The following is a 22,940-nucleotide window of genomic DNA, read 5'->3' on the forward strand; positions in this document are numbered from 1 at the left end:
TGTGTGTATCTGTATCTATATCTGCATTTGTATCTGCATTTGCATCTGTATCTCAGCGTGTGCCTAGTGTTTTTGCGTGAGTGTCTGCCATTGTAGATGCCATGCTAAATATATTTTTGGCCTAACTACTTTGCCCAGCCAAGTATTTCAAGCCGGGCGACAAGGCAATGAAAGTTTCACCCAGGGAATAGCAATCACCATTTCGAACAGCGTGAAATTTACTCGAATAGCAGCTGCCTAATATCAAGTTGTAAACAAAATAAACGAAACACCCAATTAGCCTTTTGAGAACAGGAAACCCGTTCAATGAATGAACCGCTGAAGTGATGAGTAAACAAATCTTTCTTAATCACATTTCCCTTCCCCACTTAAAATTCCTGTGTGCTCTCAAGAAATTATTATTTGATGGCTGTGTAATCGCTAAATAAGTGTTTCATAAATTGGATACTAAATAAATTTAACTACAGATAAAACTTTCATTTAATCCATTTACCATAAGCGATTGAATGAGTCTTCAAGCAGTTAACAAAATCGAAACCTTGTCTAGAATCGATCGCAAATTGCTCTGATGCCCGCAAAGTTCTCACATTAGCCAAGTGGAAACTTTTGTCAGGTGGCGCAAAACTCAATTTCCATATGCACTATGCATCTGTATTTGTAATTGTATCTGTATCTGTATCTCAGTATGGCTATCTGCGAGTGTCTTGGTGTGTGCATCCGCTGGTGGGCAGTGAAAACGATTTGAGAACCGTGAAAATATGCAGATAACTAATATTAACTTTTTGTTCGAATGCATGAATGAAGCGTGGAAACGGAATAGTTGTAAAAAAACAAAAAAGAAAAATAGTCGCTCGTTAGATGAATGAATGAATGGGGAGAGAACTCAACTCGACGCTTTTGGCCCACGATTCGCTTGAATGCAGCTCCAGTGAGTTCGAGCCCCGGAGCATATGCAAAAAGCTAAAATAATTGCTCTGTTAGAGCCGCGTTGAGTTTCGAGAGTTGGAGAGAACTGAATACTGAACTGAACAACTGAAAATTGGGAGCAGTGCGTGCAGCAGTCCGGTTCTATTTGTGGCCGCACTTTTCAAATCCCCCAAACCGAATGGCGGCCATAAAAGCCGCACGCAGTTGACCCACACGCTGACGGGGGCCTCGGCCCTCTTAGCATATAGATTATTCAGGTGGGTGTGTCCGTAGCTGTATCTCTACCCCCCTCCCCTCTTCCCCTCTTCGCCTCTCTACCCTTTTCCACACATCTATCTCTATCTGTATCGCAGTCTGTTAGCCGCTGTTCCGATTTTGTGGCCGTGTCTCTCTGGCTGCGTTGCGGTCCAAATGGTCATCGCCACGCTAGAGTGCAAGTTCGGTTACCGTTTGGTGACCATTTTGCATGTGGGCCAACACATCGGGCCCAAACCCAAACCCGAACCCTAAATCCCCACACTAGAGAAATAAAAGAGTAAAGAATATAATATGAACTGCCAACTACAAAATTTATTCTGCAATAGAAATCAAAATCTAAGAAAAGAATATGTATTTACTTTTCTATATTAATCAAATCAATTTAAAGAAAAGAATATGTATTTACTTATCTATATTAATCAAATCAATTTAAAGAAAAGAATAAGTATTCACTTATCTATATAAATCAAGTGCAAATCGGGTGCAACCTTTTAGTAGATACTTAGCAAATCTATTTAAAACAGTTAGCAGAAGAATGCTAAATGCTCATTAAGATTATTCAAATTAAATGCAAACAGTATTGCCATGGTTGATCTATTTGAGAACGATTATTCTTTTTTTTTCTAAGGGGTCTCCATCTTTAATATATATTTTGGTTCTCAGCGAAATCCAACTCGGAAATCGTATGGGATTTCTATTGTGTTTGCATCCCGCAATGCGGGGGGATTAGTTTGATTCGTGAAAAGTCAAAGCTTTAAGACATTTTCTCGCCTTGTTTCGTTTTGACACAGATTTTCTTTATGGCCTTAACCCACCACCCGAATCCCACATACACACACGCGCCGCTTTAGACTTGAACTTTGACTTCTTTTACGAGCTTTTCTTCGCCAGGCTGCCAGCCAACTTGGCTATAGCCATTATCCAGCGAATCGTTCCGATAACCGAGAGCCTGGCGGCGGGCGGCATATTATATATATACATATATATATTTTTATTACCAACGGCAGCCGCCGCCGCCATAAGGGGGCGTGACGCCGCCCCATTTTCCCCCCAATAAACAGCTGTCACCAATGTTGGCAGCAAAGCAAAGACTTTTCGCCATATTTGTATATTTAGCGAGAAAATTAAATGAAAACATATATAGGCAAAAGTACTTTAGCTCTTTTGGCATGCGTGTGTTGTCGCTTATAAAGAAAAATCTCTCGAGTAACAAGAAGAGGATTCACTTGTAGCCTAGGCGACAGACAGACAAAAAAAAAAAAGAAAGGAAAAGAAAACCAAGCGAAAAACCGGCGACGGGAGGCGGGTGAAAATGAATATTGAAGAGCGGAGCGCATTATAATTTTAGATTTATATACAGGGTGTCCCAGGGTTTTATGCCCCGCGACAGGAAAGTGGGGAACTCGGCGCGGGGAGCTTGGGAGGATGATATGAAAGTCAGCGTGCCAGCCGGAGGGAATACTTATTTATATTTATGTAAGCCGAAAAGGCAGGCGGACTGCCAAAATAAGAATTACGGCATTGAAAGCTTAAAGCAGTGCTCGAGGGCAGGAAGCTGGATCAGAAATGGAACTCCCCCGCGACCTCTGACTGTTTGCTATTCGGAAAATGTCGCCTAGCAGCGTATCTTTTTTGAAATACTCTCGTACACAGCGGAAAAAGGTAATGTTTTAGTTGGTAACGGGAGAACTGAATAAATTATCATATTTTAATAAAGGTTATTCATATCACCGATAAATGTCCTGGGATGAAACATAAATATCTGATGATTTTATCAAGTGTATTCAGGAACGTAGCCTTGCTTCTTTTTTCAATCAATTTATAAACCAGATAAAACTAAAATGAATAGTAATTAATATATTATGTATGTACATATCTCGACTATTTCTGTTAGATTTAAAACCCCTTAACATTTCCAGTGTTATTAAGATGTCCCCTAAAGTTTAAAAATTAATTTGTTTGGGCTTAGGACCTTGACAATGCCCAAGAAATTTCCCCAGCTTACAGATTTAATTTGTAAGAAATTCCTTTGGCATAGTCGATTGAAATGTTCTCACAAATCAATCGGATGGCGTGTGGCACCCTCTAAGCTAAATGTGTGAGGAAAAGTCTCTATCCCCAGGCGACACTTCCCATTGGTTCGGTTCTTTTCCCTTTGTCGCTTTCCCTGCTTTTCCCGCTCTCAACAACTTATTAGATTTGTCTAAAGATGCTCTAGAGGAGAATTCGCCGCGTGGGTTATTTCGAAACGGTTGGCATTTTTCACAGTTCTTTATGCGACTTTTTGATTCCCGAGCATTTCATCACAGAATGCAACTAAAAATACATCACACATATATAAAGGCGTACTGTATTTTACCTTTTTTTTTCCTTCTTTGTTTTCCTTGATGCCTCGTTTGCTGGCGACCAGAAAAATCAAGTTTAAAACTTTCCGCTCGCTGTGATTTGTGATTTTTCTCTTTGATTCACTTATTGGCTGGCTTGTTTTTCTGTTGTTCAAACTTAACAATTGAATCTTTTAAGACATAAATTAGCACCTGTTTTGTTGCGGAACGTTTGCGCTCTAATATTTCAACAATTATTTTGCATAATAATTAGGTTTTTATCACTTTTCGATGATTTTTTCTCTCTCGGCTTTCAGCGGGGCGACTGCAAGGCAAATAAAATTGTCGGATTTAGGTTTTGGGTTTCCTGGTATTTCTGTTTAGGTGGGAGGTGCTATTTGCTTCATCGTTTAGCCACTCATCAAATGGCAGTCAAAAAGGCCAGCCAGGAAAAATTTGAATAAACAAATTCTGTAGCTTTCTCTGCCGCACATGTAAATGGGTGAAATTGCTGGGAGGTCAGGGGTGGCAAATGTGGGGCTCTCAAAGGGCGAAGGGTTGTAACTATCCGAGTTTGCTGCTAGTGCGGCTGCTGCTGCTGTTTCTGTTGTTGTTTATGGCCATTACGTATACGCAACGTGTGCGAAAAAGGCTACACACAAGGTTTGGGGGCGGAAAAAATGGAGGAGTGAGGTTGAGATACTGGAGTGGGTGGTGGTAGTGGAGGGGGGTTGGGGGTGAGGGGTTTGGGAAAACGAGCGAGAGAGATTCGTTGATATGGTTGTGACTATTTTTTGAAGGTGGCAAAAGCACAAGGGGAAAGGGGAAGGAAAAGAGCAGATTATAAAGGGACAGGAGGTAAAAAGTAAGAAGAAAGGGTAGGGAAAGTCGGGGAGAAAGGGCCTTCGAAGGAAAGCGGAAGTGGGTGTGAGTGGGCGGATTTCGCCAATGCTTTGGTATACACAAAAATGCTGTCAAAAACAACAACATACAAAAACAACAATAAACAACTAAGCAACAACAAGCCGAGTATGTGTATGTCACGCATAAAAAACACATTCTCCCTCCTGGCCAACAACAACTCTCCTTCTGGCCATAATAATAATTTGTTTTTCTGGCGAAAAATCCAAACTGCTGCCTGTGAGCCCAAAATCAAGTACGTTCTCACACGATTTTCCATACACATGTACCTATATATGTGTACATATGTATGTATAAATCTTTTATTGTGGCTCACACATCAACTTTTTGCCTTGTTTCGGGCCAAAATAGTAGTCGTTGACTTTTGTCCGCGGCCAGCACTTAAAAATCTGACTTTTTTCCTCTTGTTATGTTTATATTTTTTATGGTTTTTTGGCGAAAAAAACGCAGTTTAAAAATATATGTAACGAGGGAGAGAGTAAGATAAGTAGAAACAGAAAGAGAGGGAAGGCGATGTGGTAACTGTTTGTTGTCGTTATTGTTAATTGTTGTTGCAGCGGCAGAGAACGCATGAAAAACTGGCACAAACACACACACACAAACAGCGCTATAAAATGTAGAACTTTTTCTTTTTTTTTTTACTTTACGTGCGACGCGAGAGTTTTATTTTGGCCGAAAAAGCGGAGAGCGGCGGCAACGACGGTTTTCTGTTATTTTGTTAAATTCCGAAAACCCGAAATCGAGAAGTGTTGCAATCTCAACGGCGGTAGAACAACGACTCGGAGTCGAACGAATGTAGTCTCCCGATTTGGGGGCCCCCAGCTGCGCAGTCGGCGTCGGCAGAGACTGCGGCAGAGGTGGAGCAGCTCTCTCTTGCTCTCTTTGGGGCCGCGCTTGCTCTCTTTGAGCGAAATTCGAGGGATGCAATGATGCACGTGCGTTGCTCTAGGTGTGTGGGTGTTGATGTGTACGTGTGTGTGTGAAAAAGATTACAATAAACACATTTTAGCAATATTACATATTTGGCCTATTTATTAAAACCACCTCCCACTGCCCACCGCCCACCACCCACTCTCTCTCAATCACACAATCTCCCGTTCCGATTAGAGTTGTGTCGTTCAAGAAAGAGAACGAATGCGGCGCAGCTGTACAGTGATCTAATAACGGTTAAGGTTGCGATTATCTGATTGGGACGGCGAGAAGGCATAGGCAAATGCCAATTGAAATGCGAGGCAGCACAAAACCAACTGGTGACAAAGCAACACATCCAAGACACTAAAACTAATTATTTTTTATTCATTCCAGTCAAAAAGTATGGTTTCTATCATTTATAAGTAAACTAAAATAAAATTAACTTGTACTACTACCGATTATAATACTTGACTAATAGATATGTAAAAAAAAAAATTGGCATCCTGTTTTCGAAATATTTTTAAAATTGCGCTCAGCAATAGATCGTTGTTTTTACTTAGGGTGTGTTTAACCATTTAATTAGTCAAATATAGTAATAGATTTACTACTTTGCAAGCAACTATCCATTATTTAAAATAAATCAAACTACTCGACAAAAAACAGATTTGGGAGCGACTAATCCCGCACTTATTTAAAATTCCAGTCCGCTGAGGCGTGGTCAGCGACACCTCATTTTTGGGGCTTTAGACTAATTAACCGAATTCGTTGGGTTCTGGCTGGCAAACTAGCCCCATTGTTATTCATATGAGCCGAAAGCAGTGTGCAGCGCCGGCAGCGACGTCGGCAGAGCCGTCAACGGTTTTGGCTGGGCGGGCAAACACAGTTATGTTTCGAGTTTTTTGATTCTTTACTTATTGTGCAATGATCCGCGGCAACTTAATTGCTTTTCGTTTGGGTTTTTGGCTACGAGAACGAACAGCAGTCGGGTTTTTCTGTATATTTTCCACTTTTGAGTTCTCTTTGCGCTACGCTGCACTTCAAATGCTCAATTGTTGTCTATCAAAATACGCTCCCCACTCCATGGAACTTTGTCATTGTGGGAGGACGCATAAATAACGCCACTGATAAAAAATGGGCGAAGGGCGAATCTAAAGCTCGTAATTATGGCCAGCCAGCCAGCTAGCTAGTTGGGTAGCAAACGGTTTTTTTTCCATTTTTATTTTATCAGCTCTCAACGCTTTTCTTACATAAGCTGAAAAAAAAGCGGAAAACACGTTGGAAAATTGCTCTGTGAATCCGAGAGCGTCTGTTTGTGAAGTTGGAAAATTTGAATTTCATCAACGGCAAAAGCAAAGCGAAAGCAAAGACAGCGGACGAAACAATCATGATAATTAAATTGAGTTCACTGATGCGTATACTTAACATTAAATTCAAAGCCAGAAGCACGGCAAAAAAAAAAAAGCTGCTGCGCTGCCTCAGTCGGCGTAGCTGTCGGAAAAAGTATAAAAATCAGCAACTGCTTTAAAATTGTAAAAAGAGAACCTTCAACTGCCAGAGGTTTTGATTTCCTTCCTTTTTTGGTCGGAGGAGGATGTGCTTGTTGTTAGAAACGGAACAAAAAATTATATAGGTTAGCACTAGCCTTCGCATCCCTATCCCAATTGGAACTCGGGCTATATACTCGGGCATCCAGAGAGTGAAAAAAAGAGAGACGCGTGCGAAGCGCAGAGAAAACGAGGAAATGTGGGCCGTGTTTGGGGGCATGCAAATGTGAGGCGACTGCCCACGCAACACCCACTTTCCTGCCGCCAACAACAATGTTGCCAAAGAAAAGGAAATATTTTTGAGTGGATTCTTTGGGAAAAATATAGACACTAAAATAATAAAGTAATTTATTCGGATTTTAAAAGATGTGTTTATTTCCATCGGTTTGTCGTATGGTATATATAAACACAACTAAAATTCCTACTTTTACGATAACATTTTACTTAATCAATTAACAGCTGCAGCTAATCGCCAAGTTTTGAAATAAAAATACATTTCTTAATTGTTATTCCCTACATGAAGAATGACTAGACCCCCGAAAATGATGAAACCAATGTTAAAAATAATTCTTAAAAGAACGTCCATCACTTCCATAAAATTTGTGTACCGGAATGTCGCATTGTTATTGTCTTACGAAAAGCAAATTAAATTACATTTACTTAACGTTATCAATTTAATGAGGCAAGTTGGGAATTCCCTTTTGGGGGTTGCTTAAATCGGCCAACAAAGTTGGCATGCCCCAAACTCCACGAGTAGAAGGGTAGGCGGAAAATCAAAGCCACTTTTTTCGCTCTTAAGTGCAAAAATCAAACACAAGCAACCCCCCGAAGCGGCAGCGCTCTCTCTTCGATTTCGCTCTCAAATCCCTCCCCCGATATTCCGCTATATCTCAGGCTCTCATCACTGCTCTTCGTGTGCATTATTTATTGCTCTTATACAGCCCGAATGTTTGACGATGACGAAGGTGCTCCACTGTCAGTGTCACCACCCCCTCCTGCAATTCCCTCTCTCTCTTTCGCCACCTCTCCCTTTCTCTCTTTCGGCTTGGGCCCAGTTAACTAGTAAACCAGCAACCTATAATGGAGCCTCTTCCGTGTTGTTATCCCTATCCCCCATATTCCCCACAGAGAGAAAAAATCATCAGCCATTAGTCATGAATTCGCAATGGTTATGATGTAATGATGGATTATCTAGGGAGATGTTTTCTATTTTATTTTACGTTGCTTAGAAAAATGACTTTGGGGTTTACAATGCACACCTCAATTTGTTTTCTTGTGGATTTACTAAAAGTTGTTTTGGTATCGCAGGGTATCTGTCCGATAAAGAATTTAAATTTGATTTTATGCTTTTGTTTAAATCACACCATAAAAGGCAAAAATTATCTCTGAAACTGAAGTATTTAAGATAAGATTAAATCATACAAATAAATAAAGATAAGTTTAACTATAAAACTAGTTAAAAATAAAAACTTGGTACTTATTCTTCCGAAATTTGCCTATGTGCATTTTTTTTCTTGTGTATCTTCCCAATTCTATCCTTTTTTCGCATCCCGGAAAATGAGCACCAGCTGTCTACCATTCTCTGCCAATTTCTCCCCCTTTTGTGTTGTTTGTTTTGTTTTGCGCCTGGCTGTATAATAAATAACTTTGAAATAAATCAAATCGGGTCCTTGCGCGATGGACACATGTTAAATGGACCGGGAAATGTGAGCGGGGGCATCTCCATATTTTTTATTGGTTCAAAATCAACAAGAGCAGCGACGGCGGCGACCTTAAAACGCATTAGCAGCCGCTGTCGGCCAAGTCGTAATAATTTTATTAGTAAACATCAGAAATATAAAAAATGCCGCTGGCCAGAGGCAAAAGAAGCAGACATAAAAGTGGCTACAATTTCGAAAGGTGTTGGCTTTTTCAGAAGTTCAAATCCAAACACGAGTGGGGTAGGGGGAGGCGGTGCCAGGGGCAGGGGCGCTGTGACAAGTGCAGGCGTGCTCAAGGTAAAAGCGCCACAGTCGCCGTCGCTGTCGACGTTAGCAGCGCTGCCCCTGCACCTCTGCCGCTATCCGAGTGCAAGATCAAGTGAAGCGAGTGGCCGAAAAACTAGAGAGGCAACTACGACTAAAAAGAGCGAGCCATTTACCTTTAAAAATAAAAGCTATCGACTATGAGATATTTAGTAGAAGTTTTAAAGTTTATAGAAATCGTATTTTACTAAAACTTGGGGAAATGGGCATTTATTACATAAAGTAATAAGAATTACAGGTATTCACATATTTTTTTTTGTGTTTATATTTTGTAATACTCTTTTCGAAAGAATATTTATAGCCAAGTTTGGAACTGGGTATTTAAGTTGCCCGCGCGGGTGACAGACATTTCCTCCCACCCCACCACCGTCGCCCTCTCGCTCGCACGCCAATGCATTGGTATTGGTTTGTTTTTAGGCATTCTGGAGGCGATGCTGTTTAGGCCACTTTTAAGTCAAGTGGCAGAGCAGCGACGCCGACTGAAGCAGTGACTGCGGCAGAGGCAGCTGCGACTAGATAAAAAGAACAAATTGACTAAGCACGAAACACGTTTTAGCCAGAGTTTTTAGCCAGACTAGCAGAGCTCGAATCGGAATCGGAATTGGAATCGGTGGGAGCGGGACGGCAAATGACACACTGACCCAATTCCGGGTTTCGATTTTCTGGTTTTTCTTAAGAATACACGTTTTCCGCTGCATAAACACACACACGTGCACACACACTCACACGCATACGAAAGAGGGAGAGCGGCAAAACGAGTTGCATGGCCAAGAATTTTCGCCTGGCATTTTTCATTTTCCCTGCGAGTGACATTCCCCCACCGAAGCCCCACGCAAGCCCCTCTCTACTACTTGGGGGGAAAAACTCACCGTTAGTCGCGTCCTCCGTAGAGATTTCCTATTGGCTCCGATACGTTATTATTCTCAGGCTGCGTTACGTTTCGTTTTACGTGGAGAGACAGTTAACAGTTGCAATTCTTCGGATGCTATTACGTATCAGCTATATCTTCGCATATCATATATATCTTCTATATAAATATGTTATTCAATCTCGGATGCGTGGCTTAAACGGACGCTGAACAAGAACAAGATGACCAAAGACGATGGGACGAACTGTGGTTGATTTTACTTTGATATTCTCTTGGTTTTGATGTATTTTTTTATTTTTTCTTTTTTTTTTCGATATTTTGGTGGTGTTTGGTTTGTATTTGTTGTTGTGTTCCGATTTATATGAAATTATACTATTTTACTTTTGCACTAGAGAACTTACTTCCTACGAATCACAATTAGAAATGAGTGTGAGGCGAAGACCGAAAGGAAAAACTCCCGTCAAAGTGAAAAACTACGCGCCGTCTACTTGGGCAGCCGAAAAGGAAAACACACATCAACACACATGTGTTTTATTCCGATTTTATTTTGGGTGCCAAGGAAAGTGCAGCGCGGTTGGCGGGGGGTTTCCAAGGAAAATCCAAGCCAAGAAAACTCCCTCCAATATTTATACCGTTTTGCGATATATATTCTACAACTCGTGACGTAACGCGACGGCGACTGGTGGGACTGAGCGGAAAAACTCGGCTACGGCGCGTAACTTTCGGTAACTCTGGTCTGGTGGAAATGCGGCGCACGAATTTCACGCATTTCCCTTTTCAAAAAAGAGCAACGAGCGCTGCGCGAGCGAGACGGACGATGGCGAACAGCTGTTCGACACCAGAAAAAATACCAGAATAACGCGTCAATGTCGCCAGTGTGACCTTGTTGTGCGCAATTTGGCCATCTTATTGATTTTCCACTTGTTGCTGCCGATCCGATTTTCCCGCAGAGAATAAAAAGCTATTAGCCGAAGCTGAAGCTTTAACTTGACTTAAAATTTATTCTCTCGATTGTTTTATTACCGGTAGAACTGGTCTCTCGGCGCGGTTAAAAACCCCAGCTGCGTTCAAAGCTCCCTCTTGTTTTTGACTCACCGAAGTCGAAAATCTCGTGTTTCTTCGAAATTAGTTGAATTCAAGCTTCAAAACTGGCAGCACGCATCATGTCCGCAGGTCGAGTGGTTATTTACGGCGGCAAGGGAGCCTTGGGGTCGGCCTGTGTCGATCACTTCAAAGCCAACAATTATGTGAGTTTCCTTTCACTTACAAGTAATTATCAAAGTGCCTTATTAACTATTGTTTTCTCTCTGGGTCGACCTTCACCTGGATAATTCCGTCCAGTGGGTGGGCAGCATTGATTTGTCGGAGAACGAGAAGGCCGATGTGAGTATCGTGGTGCCACGCGATGCTGCATGGTCGGATCAGGAGAACACGGTGGTTTCCAAGGTGGGAGAATCCCTCGCCGGCGAGAAACTGGATGCCGTGATCTGCGTGGCTGGCGGTTGGGCAGGAGGCAATGCCAAAAAGGATCTGGCCAAGAACGCCGATCTCATGTGGAAGCAGAGCGTTTGGACCTCGGCCATTTCCGCAGCTGTGGCGGCCCAGCATCTCAAGGAGGGAGGACTCCTGGCCCTCACTGGTGCCAAGCCCGCTCTGGAGGGCACTCCCGGCATGATCGGCTACGGAATGGCCAAGGCAGCCGTCCATCAGCTCACCCGATCGCTGGGCGCTGAGAAGTCCGGTCTGCCAGCTGGTTCCCTGGCCGTCTCCATCCTTCCCGTAACGCTAGACACACCTATGAACCGGAAATGGATGCCGGATGCGGACTTTGGCACCTGGACTTCTCTCTCGGAGGTGGCTGGACTTTTCCACAAGTGGACTCAGGGTCAGGAGAGGCCCAAAACGGGATCCCTTCTGCAGCTGATCACCAAGAATGGCGTGACAGATCTCATAGCCGCTGAATAGGCTTAAAGATACAAATACGAATCCAAAACACTTACTAAAGGAACAAAATGCTCAACTAAATGCTTTCGCTTGTACATAAACTATTCATAAATAAATCGCTGGGCGGCTTTCGATCGTTTAATGTGGGTCTGTTTACAGGGTCTTGGGGGTTCTGGGGATAACCTCTTGAACTCGGGAGCGGAACGATCGCTTTAAGCTTGCTTAGAGTACAATCTTTAGTTTGATTTGTTTGGAGACAGCCATTACGTCTTCTTCTTCTTCATTATCTTCATGAACAACACCATACCTGCAAATTAAAAGGGGAACAAACTCATTAGTGTGATTAATCAACTGCAGCAAGTCGATCTAATTATAACAACTCAATTTTAACTGAGTCATGGAAAACTTGTTTACTTGTGGTAAATTGAGTAACTCGGGTTATGTTTAAGATATTGGAAAACTTGTGTGCATTAAAACTAAATTTATTCCAACCAACAAGGTATTCAGAAGCCAAACTTAGTTTGATTTACTTTTAGCCAACTTAGGGGAATTCTTTTATCATCTGGGTTTTACCTTAACGAAATGACTCACCTATAAAAGTGACAATAACAAAGACAATCATCAGCCAGAGCCAGCACTTGTAGGCTTTTTTTCGAATGCTGCTCCAGTTTCTCAGCCTCTTTTCCTAGGGAATTAATATTGCGATCCGCCATTCCGGCAGAGCGGGACACAATCTCCGTATCCCTGCGGATAATCTTGTTAGCAGTCTCTGTCTGCTCCTTCAGATTCCTTGTCAGCGACAGCATGTGCTCTGTGATCTTTTCCTGAGCATTCGTATAATACTTGGCAGCCTCATTCATATTTTCGCCAGATGTTCCCTGTACGCTAGCTCCACCGGGACTAGATGGGGAGTCCTCCACACCTCGACGTCTTCGCAGGGCATCGCCATCTAAAAATATGGATTATTATTAATATAGGAAAATTGAATTGAAAATACATTTTAATAAATTCATTGCAAAACTAGAGAAATCGCCCTATGAACCCAAGATTACCCTGCAAAAGTTCTTTCCGCAGTTCGTTGTGATGTTTGGTGTTCTGCAGCTGTCTCATTTCTTTCAGTGCATTTTCCCCAGCTTCGCTGACGGTTGAAGATTGCGAGGGAGAATTTGTTGTGGAACTGGCGGTTTCCGCGAATCCCGTAGATATTTTTAGGGCCTTCAGACGCTCCGTATAGCCGGGAATCCGGGTGGCACTCTGCGGATCGTCCATTGCCTCCAGTTCTGCGAGCATCGTGTCCAGCGACTTGATGAACTTCTGCAGCCGCCAGAAGTTCTCCTCATTTTTGGCCAGGTCCTCGCAGTTGGTCAGCAGGGTCCGAATATTTACATTTAGCTTCGTGGCCATTTTCAAGGGAAAAACATGAAAACAACAAAGTCAAACCCTAAATTAATCAAAATACCAAAGAAATATGGTCACATCTGGTGTTGGATTGGAATCTATCGATATATCGTAGCAGCGCTGACAACATTAATAGAGGGGCTTTAACTGAATTTAAAATAATTTAGCCTTTTTTGTTCCCATGCTTAAAAAATTTAGTTTCAATTTTTTTATTTTTAGCACCAAAACGTGAGAGTTTTTTTTTATTAATAATCAGTAAATACAACCTCATCGACTTTCAATAAAAATTATGAAGATTAAGTTGCAATTTTACTTGAACAATAAAAAAAGCGAAATCAGCAGCACCGTTAGTATTTAAATAAAAAGTCCCTTGGAGATACTACAACTACTATTACTATAAGGCATACTTTTGGGCGCGAACACAAAAATCTTATCAAAAGTCTCCAGCAATATCAATAGTTATCAATTAACCCGCTTTTGATAGCCACAGCATATGTGTATTACCATGCGAGCGCATTTTCTGAAGCAGTCGTCGCACGCCATGTGTGAGGAATATAGTGAAATCGCATTCAAGGTAGAATTTTCTTTAGTTTTTTTTTATTATACCCCTGAAGTGCCGTTACACTTGAAGTGTTATCAAGCAGCTGACGAGGCAAAAACAAAAAACCCACCCCATGTGTTACCGTTTTGTTAACGGCACTTCAGGCCATGAATGAAACGCGGCTACCTTCTCTCTCTCTCTCTCTGTCTCTCCCGGACTTTCTCTCGCCGCTCGCTGTGGCTCTCTCTTCCTGCGCAGCAGCAGCGCAGCAGCAGTTAACGGTGCATGTGAAAAAGTCCCCACCACAAACGTCGTGAAAGTCGAAATCGATAAGTAAGCAACGGATTTTAGCTGCCGAGAAAAGTCCAATAATTTCAGTGAAAAACCCAGCGATAAGACCCCAAAAAAGTACTAATCCAGCTGAAAAACAACAACCCAATCCGGCCATGTCCAAAAAAAGTGTTAGCCAAGTGTTTTGAATACCGTAGTTTGATGGAAAATAAGCTAGTCTGGGGTCTGAGAAATCGATACGATACCCAAAAACGGGGGCTGCTGCGTGGGCTGCTCCAGTAAAAAGTTTCAGCCTAAAAATAGAAGCAAATACAGCTCGACGAAAACTTTCGGTTTCCCTAAAGTTTCTGTGCCAGTTTTCATTGCATTTTCGTTACATAAGTTTTGAGAAACGTTGCTGCGTAGCGAATCTATTAACGGCTTAAGAACCCATCAACCCCCCACATATTCCACCCATTTACAGAGACAAAAAAAAACATAGGAATATACTATCGATATATTTTTATAGAAAAAAAAAACATTATTTAAAGTATCCAATCTACTGATATTGCTAATGATTTTTAAATTGTAAAAGTAGATTTAGTTCCCAATCGTATTATTAATAAAATATTCATTTATCATAACCCCTCTCATAAAATCACAATACTTTTTACAGTTGCTAGAGGTAATGTAACGCCATTTAATCGGAGCTCGAACAGAAAAACCAAATCGTAGTGTAAACCAATTGCCATAACAAAAGCCCCATGATGCAGCCGCCGCCGCGAAAGGTAAAGCCAGAACTTGTTCTAAGTAATAGTCCTTGGTTACTTATTAATCATACGCCCCGTGGTTCACAGGGTAACTATGTGAAATTCCTCAAGAATTTGCACACGGAGCAGGTGGCCAAGCTGCAGCTGAAGAACCAGCATGAGTGCGACCTGTTGGAGGACATTCGGCAGTTTACCATCAAGCGGTCGGCTGTCGAGAAGTCGTACAGTGAGTCCCTGCTCAAGATCTCATCGCAGTATCTCAACAAGAAGATACCCAATATACCAGATATTAAGATGGACGGCATGGAGGAGCGCTGGTGGGTTTTTATTTTCTATTTAAATACTTCAACCATGCTAATCAAATTTAATTTTTTTTAGGAACATGTGGAGTGTTTGGCGCACAGTTCTCGAGGAGAATGAAAAGCTGGCTCGAGCTCGATTGGCCGCCATCGAGGTTTTCCAACAGCAGATCGCCGATGAGGCCAAAGTCCTTCGGGATTATAAGTTGGCTATAGCCAAGCGATCGCTATCCGGAATTGTCAACGTGCAGAAGGAACTCCACTTGAGCGTGGGTGATGTGGACAAAACCAAGAAGTCATACTTTGACGAGGAGCACTGTGCTCACGATGTGCGGGACAAGGCCCGCGATATCGAGGAGAAGCTGAAGAAAAAGAAGGGCTCCTTTTTTCAGTCGATCACTTCGCTGCAGAAGAACAGCGCCCGAGTCACGTCTCGCAAGGAGTTGCTGGAGGAGAAGTCCTCTGGAGCCCGGAATGACTATGTACTCAGCTTGGCCGCCGCCAATGCCCATCAGAATCGATACTTCACCGTCGATTTGCAGACCACGATGACCACCATGGAGAACTACGTTTTCGAGAGGGTCGCCGAGTACCTGATGCTAATGGGGTAAGTTTAAAGTATTTGCTGATGTGGAGGAAGAATTATAAACATTATTCTTTTGAAGAAATAGTAGTAGTAGTAGAAAACAAGTACATATTTGTAATTCCAAAGATTACTTTGGGGTCATTTTATTTTTTTTCAAAGCAGGTTATCGATGTATCAAGCCATATCTTATGTATCAATGGTCTTGTACGCAATTACATTTAGATATAATATTCGTCGCCAATGGAATTATATTTACATTATTTCTATAAGCCATCTCATTGTTATGTGAAGGCTGAAATTCTTCTTTTTATCAGTTTGTTTTATCATAACTTTTTGGAAGTAAGTGATTTAGAAATACCTTAGATTATGTCATACTTTAATTTGTAACGTTTGGTTAAGTCAGATTGTGGTAAAAACAAGAAAAAAACTATGGCGGATAAACTGTAATTGTAAAAAAATACTCTTAATTATTAAATTACTCTTCTATATTTTTTATTTCTATATAATTTCTATAATATATATATATTATTTACATAAGCTTTTATTTTATATCTTTTTGTGAAATTAAAACACAATTTAAATCCAATCGCTCTTTTTTTAGACGCACAGAGCTGCTGACCTGCTCGGCCACGCAGAACAGCTTCGGGAAAATCCGCGACCAGGCGCAGCAGCTGACCCGGGAGTACAACCTGCAGTGCTGCTACCTGTTCTACCCGGTGCTCAAGCAGCACATCCAGTACGACTTCGAGGCATGCGACAACGATCCGGTGCGCAAGGTGACCGCGGAGCACGAGTCCGCCGCCGAGACGCTGACCAAGGAGGCCAAGAACTTGGCCGGCAGAGTGGTGAAGGAGAACGCCTCGATCCGGGAGAACGCCAAGAAGCTGGCCCTGTGCCAATCGCTGCGAGACTCTGGCCAGCGCACCGATCCCAACGATCCCAATGGACCCGATCTGGACACCAAGATCGAGGAGTTTCGCGATCAAATCAGGAGATCGGAGACGGAGAAGACCAAGGCGGAGGCCTGTCTGCAGTGTCTGCGGGACGGAGGCATCAATGTGGACGAATGGGTCCAGGAGGCCGAGATCATGGGTGTGCAGGAGCTCACGCGCTCTGCCAGCTCCATTTCGATGCGCACCGATGCCTCTGGCCAGGGCGAGAATCCCAGCTCGGACTCCTTCTACGACAGCGACAAGGAGGAGACCCAGACCCAGACGGCTGCCCAGGCGAAGCCCAAACAGGAGCAGCAACTGTCCAGGGATCGCACCTTCAGCGACAGTGACGAAGAGCCAGAAGTTCGTCCCACGGCGGCGGCAGCTTCCACTGCAGCTGCTGCCGCCTCCTCGTCCATGATGGCCAGCGGCGGAGGTGGCTGGGATGATCCCACTGAGGTCAACTGGGGTGCTGCCGAGGAGGAGGAGGACAAGGACGAACCGATCGTTCCGGAGCCCAAGGAGGCCATCTTTAAGTGCACTGCGCTCTACAGCTATACGGTAAGAAAAACTTAATGGGAATGCCACAATCTCTAGGGATTTAAAAACCTTCTAGAACCTGAAGAAGTTTCTTAAACAACTTAGAATTTATTATGGATTTTAATTCATTTAGTTCTCAGAATTTAAAGTACATCGAAGAGCATTTTTCTGAAGTAGATTTTAATTCTCTAGAGGTTTTTAATGGAAACTCTTGTCTTATTTATTGATGACAAAAATGTGTGCTTATGTGCTTGTTATTATTATTCCCTTACAGGCCCAGAATCCCGACGAGCTCACCATCGTTGAGAACGAGCAACTCGAAGTGGTTGGCGAGGGAGACGGCGACGGGTGGTTGAGGGCCCGCAACTATCGCGGCGAGGAGGGCTACGTGCCACACAACTATCTGGACATCGATCAGGAGACAGCGAGCAGCGCCTTTAATGGTACTTCCGGCAATCAATTGCGCTCACAAATCTCATTCTCATCTGTCGATTATACCGTTGACAATGAAGATCAGACGGTGGACTCGATGCAATCGCCCGACCAGGTGTCGGTCATAATGGCGCCCCAGAAGCGGGTCAAGTCGGATGTGGAGTGGTGCATTGCGCTCTACGACTACGATGCCACCGCCGAGGATGAGCTGACCTTCGAGGAGGGCGACAAGATCAAGATCATCACCAAGACCGCCCACGGCGTGGACGATGGCTGGTGGGAGGGCGAGCTGGACGGCAAGTTCGGCAACTTCCCCTCGCTGGTCGTCGAGGAGTGCGACGAGTTGGGCGAGCCGCTCAGCGAGGGCGGCGACGAATCGCCCCCGCCCACCGCGGCGCCCACATTTGCACTGCCCCCCGCTCCGGCCCTGCCGCCAGAGTACGCCCACGAGCTGGAACTGGAGCTCACGGAGGATATGTTCGGCTCCCAGGACACAGCAGGTAAATCGACCCTTAGATCCACCTTTCCCACTACCCCTTAAAAAAATAAGAACACATAAGATAATAGTGAGTTTAAAGTATATTAGCGGGATATCTATTACTTTTATTTTCTAACAAGATTTATTTGATCTTGAATCATGAAATATCAAAATATGATACTATATATTTTCCTGGGTATTAGTCTAAATCCTTCTGGTTTTCAACAGATGATTTTCTAGATTATTATCTATGATATGATATATGATTTTCTAGATTATTAAAAAGATTTATTTGATCTTATTTGTTAGTTTGGGTATTTATCAGTTCATGATCAATCAAGATTAATCAATTCCCTCCCTGTATTTAACAGATGAGGATAGCGGCTATATACCTAACGGCGCTGCTGCACCGAGTATGCCTCCGCCAGGTAAATGTCACGCCCCCTTTTCACCACCTGCTCTTTTGTTTCCCCTCTCTATATCTCTTTATACTATACAATATCTGTCACTCGATATCGATTCCTCTAGTACCGAACATTTGTATAATTTTTAACTTTCCACTATCAAATCCAAAAAAAAAAAAAAAAAGAAAACTATATATTTCCGATCAAAAGTACTGTTATACCTGCTTCTATATTCTCTAGAGGTAAACCTAATCTCCAAAGTGCAGCTCGTCTAACTACTAACCACTTGTACCACTACTACCACCACCAATCCACCAAAAAAAAAAACACCAATTACCACCATCTATCACTGTAACTACTCTCCACTACTCTCCGTTAATGTGCTATTTTGTCTCTCGTCTCCAAAAGTCTCCGCAAGTCTCAGCAACCGAGACGAAATCGACCGATGAAATGCCCTACGATTTTTTACAGTGTTATTCTTAGGCTGCTTGTCAAAAAAAAAAAAAAAAAAAAGTGTCGTGTCGTGTTACCATTATTTCTCCATCTTCGATTTATTTCTTTTGCAGCTTCTCTTTATCCCTAAAAATAAAAAGATATATCTTTGATGTGTGTGTGGCACTGATATTTGAATTTGATTGCATTAAAAGCTTTGATTGGTTATTCATTTTTCTAAACATCACGTTTTTCTTTCATTGCCGTTTTGCATTGGTTGTTTTTCTCTCGGTGTAATTGTGTCTTTGTGTCATTTAAGGCCAGAACCAAAGCCAAACCACTGCCAAGAAGGGTAATTTAATAAGTTTGCTCTTTTATATAAAGTATCTATTCCCCGAGTTTTTCTTGAATCAGTAACTTTAGTGTAGGAAAATCTTTTTCAACTCCACTATTTGAGAGCATGACTAAAATTCCTCCTAAACTCTGTTAAACTTATGAACCAAGTTCTTCTTCTTGATAACTAGAAACTATATATACATGTTCAGTATGAGGTTATTTTCCTAACTATTTATAAATATTTCCAAAAGTCTACAATTTGTAGAGCAAATCTTCTTTACAATATGAAAAGGCCCGTTCTATGTATATATTATGTATATATAAAACCCGATCAGATTCCATCAGTAGTTCAGTAGTAATCATACTGAATTTGGAAGCCTTATATATAAAATTCCCTAGATTTCTACCCCTCTCCCGCATGTTTGTCAGCCTCAAATCCGAATAAGTATTCCACAAAATTGTACTTTTGCTTAATTTTGAGTTTGTTTATTTATAAAACCAAAACCTAAACGTGTAATTAGATAGTTTTTGTTCCAAGGCTGTTTTGACTTGATCCTTGATATTTTGAGTTACTCCTCACCGCTCTATAACATTTTGAAAGATAAATTGTATTGATATAAGATATATAATTTCAAAAATTGTTACTGTTGACTAAGCCAATAAATATTTTCTCATTTATTTTTAACGCATACTCAGTACTCATCCAAGAGCCTGGCATGGAGGTAAACTAATAACAAATTTATTATAGTAACTTACTTATTATTTTCCTGAAAAAGAAAAAAAATATATTAACAACAACATTAATGAAGGCAGGGAATAGTTTATCTGTAATTCTGTTTTAAAAGGTGATTAAAAGGCAGAAAAATAATTTAAAAACTAAAAAACAATTCACTGATTGGAATTACAATTTAATCAGAACCTTACGAATTACAGAAAATAAAAATATTATATATTCCAATGTATAAAATCTACAACGAATTCCTAGAATTTTGAAGATGTACATATTTGTTGTAAATACGAATACTCTTTACCAACCATTTTTACACTCTTTGACACATTTTTGGTTTTTGTTAAAAATCCATAGATATTTTATTTAGATACATAAACTAATTTGATTGTTTTTCGCTTTCCAGGACGATCTCAGTGACGATGGGCAGCCGCCGCCGTCCTTGCCGCCGCCCCAACTACCGAAGGTCGGCGGACCGGGGTCGGGGAGCAAGGCCGAAAAGGGGGCGGCGGGTGGCGGCGCCAACACGCTGAACTTAGGTATGGCACAAATAATTGTTACCGCTGCAACCCCCATGGTTGAAGACGGTGCCGATAAATCTTTCCCACCAGTAGGCGAGGGCGATGCGCAGCCGGAGGAGCAGTCGACCACAAAGGAGCAGCAGCAGCAGCAGCAGCAGCAGCAGCCATCGGCGGATGTGGCCAAAAAGCCAGACATTGCGCCCAAGCCGCAGGGCAAGGTGGTGGCGCCTCAGGCTGCGGCAACCAAAGAAGGTAAAGCTGAGGGAGCTGAAGGAGTGAAGCCCGTGGTGAGCATTACACTGACCGAGTATCCATCCTGTGATGCAGAGGACCAGCAGTCCTTCTCGGAGGACTCAGCCTCGGTGGGCGATGTGCCCGCTCTGCAGGATGCCGAGGATCCGTTCAACGAGAAATCCAAGGATTCCAACGGCGGCGGCGGCGGATCGGGATTTGAGGCCAATTTCGAGGCCAACTTTGATGCCAACTTTGATGACGCGTTCGCGGGAAGCGGCGGATCCGGCGGCGGAGGAGGTGGCGGTGGAGGTGGGGGCGGTGGGGAGCAGTCCAGCGATCTGGATGTTAACGGCGAGGCAGTTGGAGAACCGGGAACGGGATCAGGATCGGCGGAGGATATCGAGGCACCCAAACAGGTGGTCGGTGGGCGAGCCAGCATACCGGAGGAATTGGACTCAAATCAATTGGCACGTTTGCAAAATCTGAAGGAGTCGAACGCTTAGATTCGGCGCTCCGGTCTAATCCTCTTGGTCGGCACTTCAATGTTGTTCTCTTCTTTTGTTCTTTTAGGCACACGACCATGAGCATGATATATACTATATAGACTATAGCCACGGACAGTTATAGAGTGCGGATCAGTGCGGAACAACACCACAGCGACAGCCACAATTACAATCACAACCAGACCCCACAACACTATGAATGCATTCTGATCTCACACCCACCACCATCCCACAACCTATCCAACAACTCCAAACACACAGATGATATAGCCAGACTCGGACGGACTGGGAACTTATCGATCTTATCGATAACTTATCGGTTAACTTCGTTTTCAGCCCAAAGTAAATATAGTAGTTTATTTTGGCTACCACCCGATTCACATACAACGACACAATAGCAGGATATAGAATATATGTACTTATATATAGTATATCAGGTCGGGATTTCCCCTCAACCTCAAACACTTCACGTACAGCGCTCAAATTGTGTACATCCATTTGAATACTTCTTCTGACTGCCTCTGGGGTTATAGTTAGACATCAACTGGGCCTTCATAAACAAAACCACCATACGATATATTACTATTTAAATATATACATAATTATGTTAGTTTGTAAAGTGTTATACCCTCAGACACGTATGGAATACATTGATATATTATATTATAAATGGAATATTGTAACGTTTTGAAAGACAATTACTTATGTAGCACTCAGACACGGGTCTTCGAATATCAGCATCCACAACTAATCGAGCAATAATATGTATATATATCTAAGTGAACTAGAGAATCCGGTTTAGCAGCATTAAGTTAGCCATTCGCTTCGATTTTTCGCCAACAAAAGCCAATCAACTTTAAAGTCAATTCACCTCGTTTTTTGTTGTTCGCTTCTGTTCGCTTTACTTAGTCCTAGGATCTCTGCACATTATAGTAAATCAATCAAGGCCGCAAATGAATGTATTCGAATCGTAGGAGCGGATCCGGCAGATATATATTGTTGTAATTGTATGCAAAACTCTAGCCTAATTAGTTAAATGTTTTCCGTGTCTAGTTAAATGGTCTAAGTTAATGTTGGATGCCAGAAAGAAGATATTTGAAGTTAGTAAAAAGCCTACTCAACGCGAGACTTTGTTTGCGATACTCGAATATTAAAGTTCATAACTCACCAATTGGATAACCTCATATTCACATAACCGATATTACCGAACATAGATACAAATGGAAAATGGAAAAACCAAATATATGTAAGCTGCAAACTGAATTGTATGTAATTTTTGAACCCAGTGAGTTAATCAAAGTTTTATGTCATAGTTTTGAGAAACCTTCTGTTCGAACAACTAACAAATAAAATTTCCACTTTAAAGCAAGAAACAAATAAAATCTTTTTATTGGGAGTCAGTGAAACACGTTTGGTTGTAATTTTTTTACATATCTTTATTTATATTCACTTCATTGCAATATTATAATATTCCATCTTGGTTTGCATTTTTTTCTCTTGGATGTTTTTAGTTTTAGTATTTAACTTAATAATATAGGTTCCTTCTTGGGTTTTATCATTTACTTTCTTGTAACATTCATCTCTTATTATTTTCCCTTTTAATTATTTTGTTATGTGTGTGTTTATTTTTTATATGCTATAGATAATTATTCTCATTTCAGTTTTTTTTTTCTTTTTGTATTTTCAATTTTGTTTTTCATTTTATATAACGAAATTAACACAGTCAAAATTTGTGATCAGTGATCAATCATTACATACGCATTACGTTTTAAATTATTCCTCTTGGTTTCGCCTCCTTCGCGAGGCTCCTCAAAC

The 22,940-nt window shown here is 41.9% G+C and overlaps 4 protein-coding genes across 17 annotated transcripts in view; 2 read left to right on the forward strand and 2 right to left on the reverse strand.

The window, feature by feature from the left end:
• Positions 1–10,549, reverse strand: part of LOC108096249 (protein boule) — a 30,653-nt gene extending 20,104 nt beyond the window's left edge. For 3 of the 7 annotated variants that reach the window (XM_017197695.2, XM_017197692.2, XM_017197696.2), the window contains exon 1: positions 9,780–10,391. The gene's annotated coding sequence lies outside the window, so the exon portion shown is untranslated. The other 4 variants (XM_017197693.2, XM_043208754.1, XM_017197694.2 and 1 more) reach the window with 4 other exon arrangements.
• Positions 10,550–10,678: 129 nt separating this feature from the next.
• LOC108096248 (dihydropteridine reductase) lies at positions 10,679–11,864 on the forward strand. Its single transcript, XM_017197691.2, has 2 exons — positions 10,679–11,025; positions 11,120–11,864. The coding sequence occupies exons 1-2, from the start codon at positions 10,942–10,944 to the stop codon at positions 11,741–11,743; spliced, it is 708 nt and encodes a 235-aa protein (XP_017053180.1). The 5' UTR covers positions 10,679–10,941; the 3' UTR covers positions 11,744–11,864.
• LOC108096247 (vesicle transport protein USE1) lies at positions 11,827–13,167 on the reverse strand. The gene is given in 4 exon segments (XM_017197690.1): positions 11,827–12,029; positions 12,314–12,374; positions 12,376–12,671; positions 12,775–13,167. Coding segments are annotated over 4 exon segments (753 nt in total). The 5' UTR covers positions 13,127–13,167; the 3' UTR covers positions 11,827–11,985.
• A 748-nt stretch (positions 13,168–13,915) lies between these two features.
• LOC108096243 (protein nervous wreck) lies at positions 13,916–22,336 on the forward strand. 8 transcript variants are annotated; one of them, XM_043207507.1, is made up of 13 exons: positions 13,981–14,069; positions 14,608–14,719; positions 14,789–15,018; positions 15,080–15,607; positions 16,188–17,079; positions 17,333–17,501; positions 17,571–17,990; positions 18,340–18,396; positions 19,837–19,862; positions 20,274–20,406; positions 20,482–20,640; positions 20,716–21,089; positions 21,193–22,336. In XM_043207507.1, exons 2-13 carry the CDS (start codon positions 14,696–14,698, stop codon positions 21,247–21,249), a joined length of 3,069 nt encoding a protein of 1,022 aa, XP_043063442.1. In that variant the 5' UTR covers positions 13,981–14,069; positions 14,608–14,695; the 3' UTR covers positions 21,250–22,336. The 8 variants fall into 8 exon arrangements, with proteins under 8 accessions (XP_017053157.1, XP_043063442.1, XP_043063439.1 ...); XM_043207504.1 differs by adding an exon at positions 19,124–19,156 and having other exon boundaries at positions 17,333–17,990; positions 20,482–21,089; XM_043207506.1 differs by having other exon boundaries at positions 20,274–20,640.
• Positions 22,337–22,940: the final 604 nt, after the last annotated feature.

The sequence above is a fragment of the Drosophila ficusphila genome, unplaced genomic scaffold (genome assembly GCF_018152265.1).
Source record: "Drosophila ficusphila isolate 14025-0441.05 unplaced genomic scaffold, ASM1815226v1 contig_106, whole genome shotgun sequence".
In the NCBI taxonomy this organism is placed as follows: domain Eukaryota; kingdom Metazoa; phylum Arthropoda; class Insecta; order Diptera; family Drosophilidae; genus Drosophila; species Drosophila ficusphila.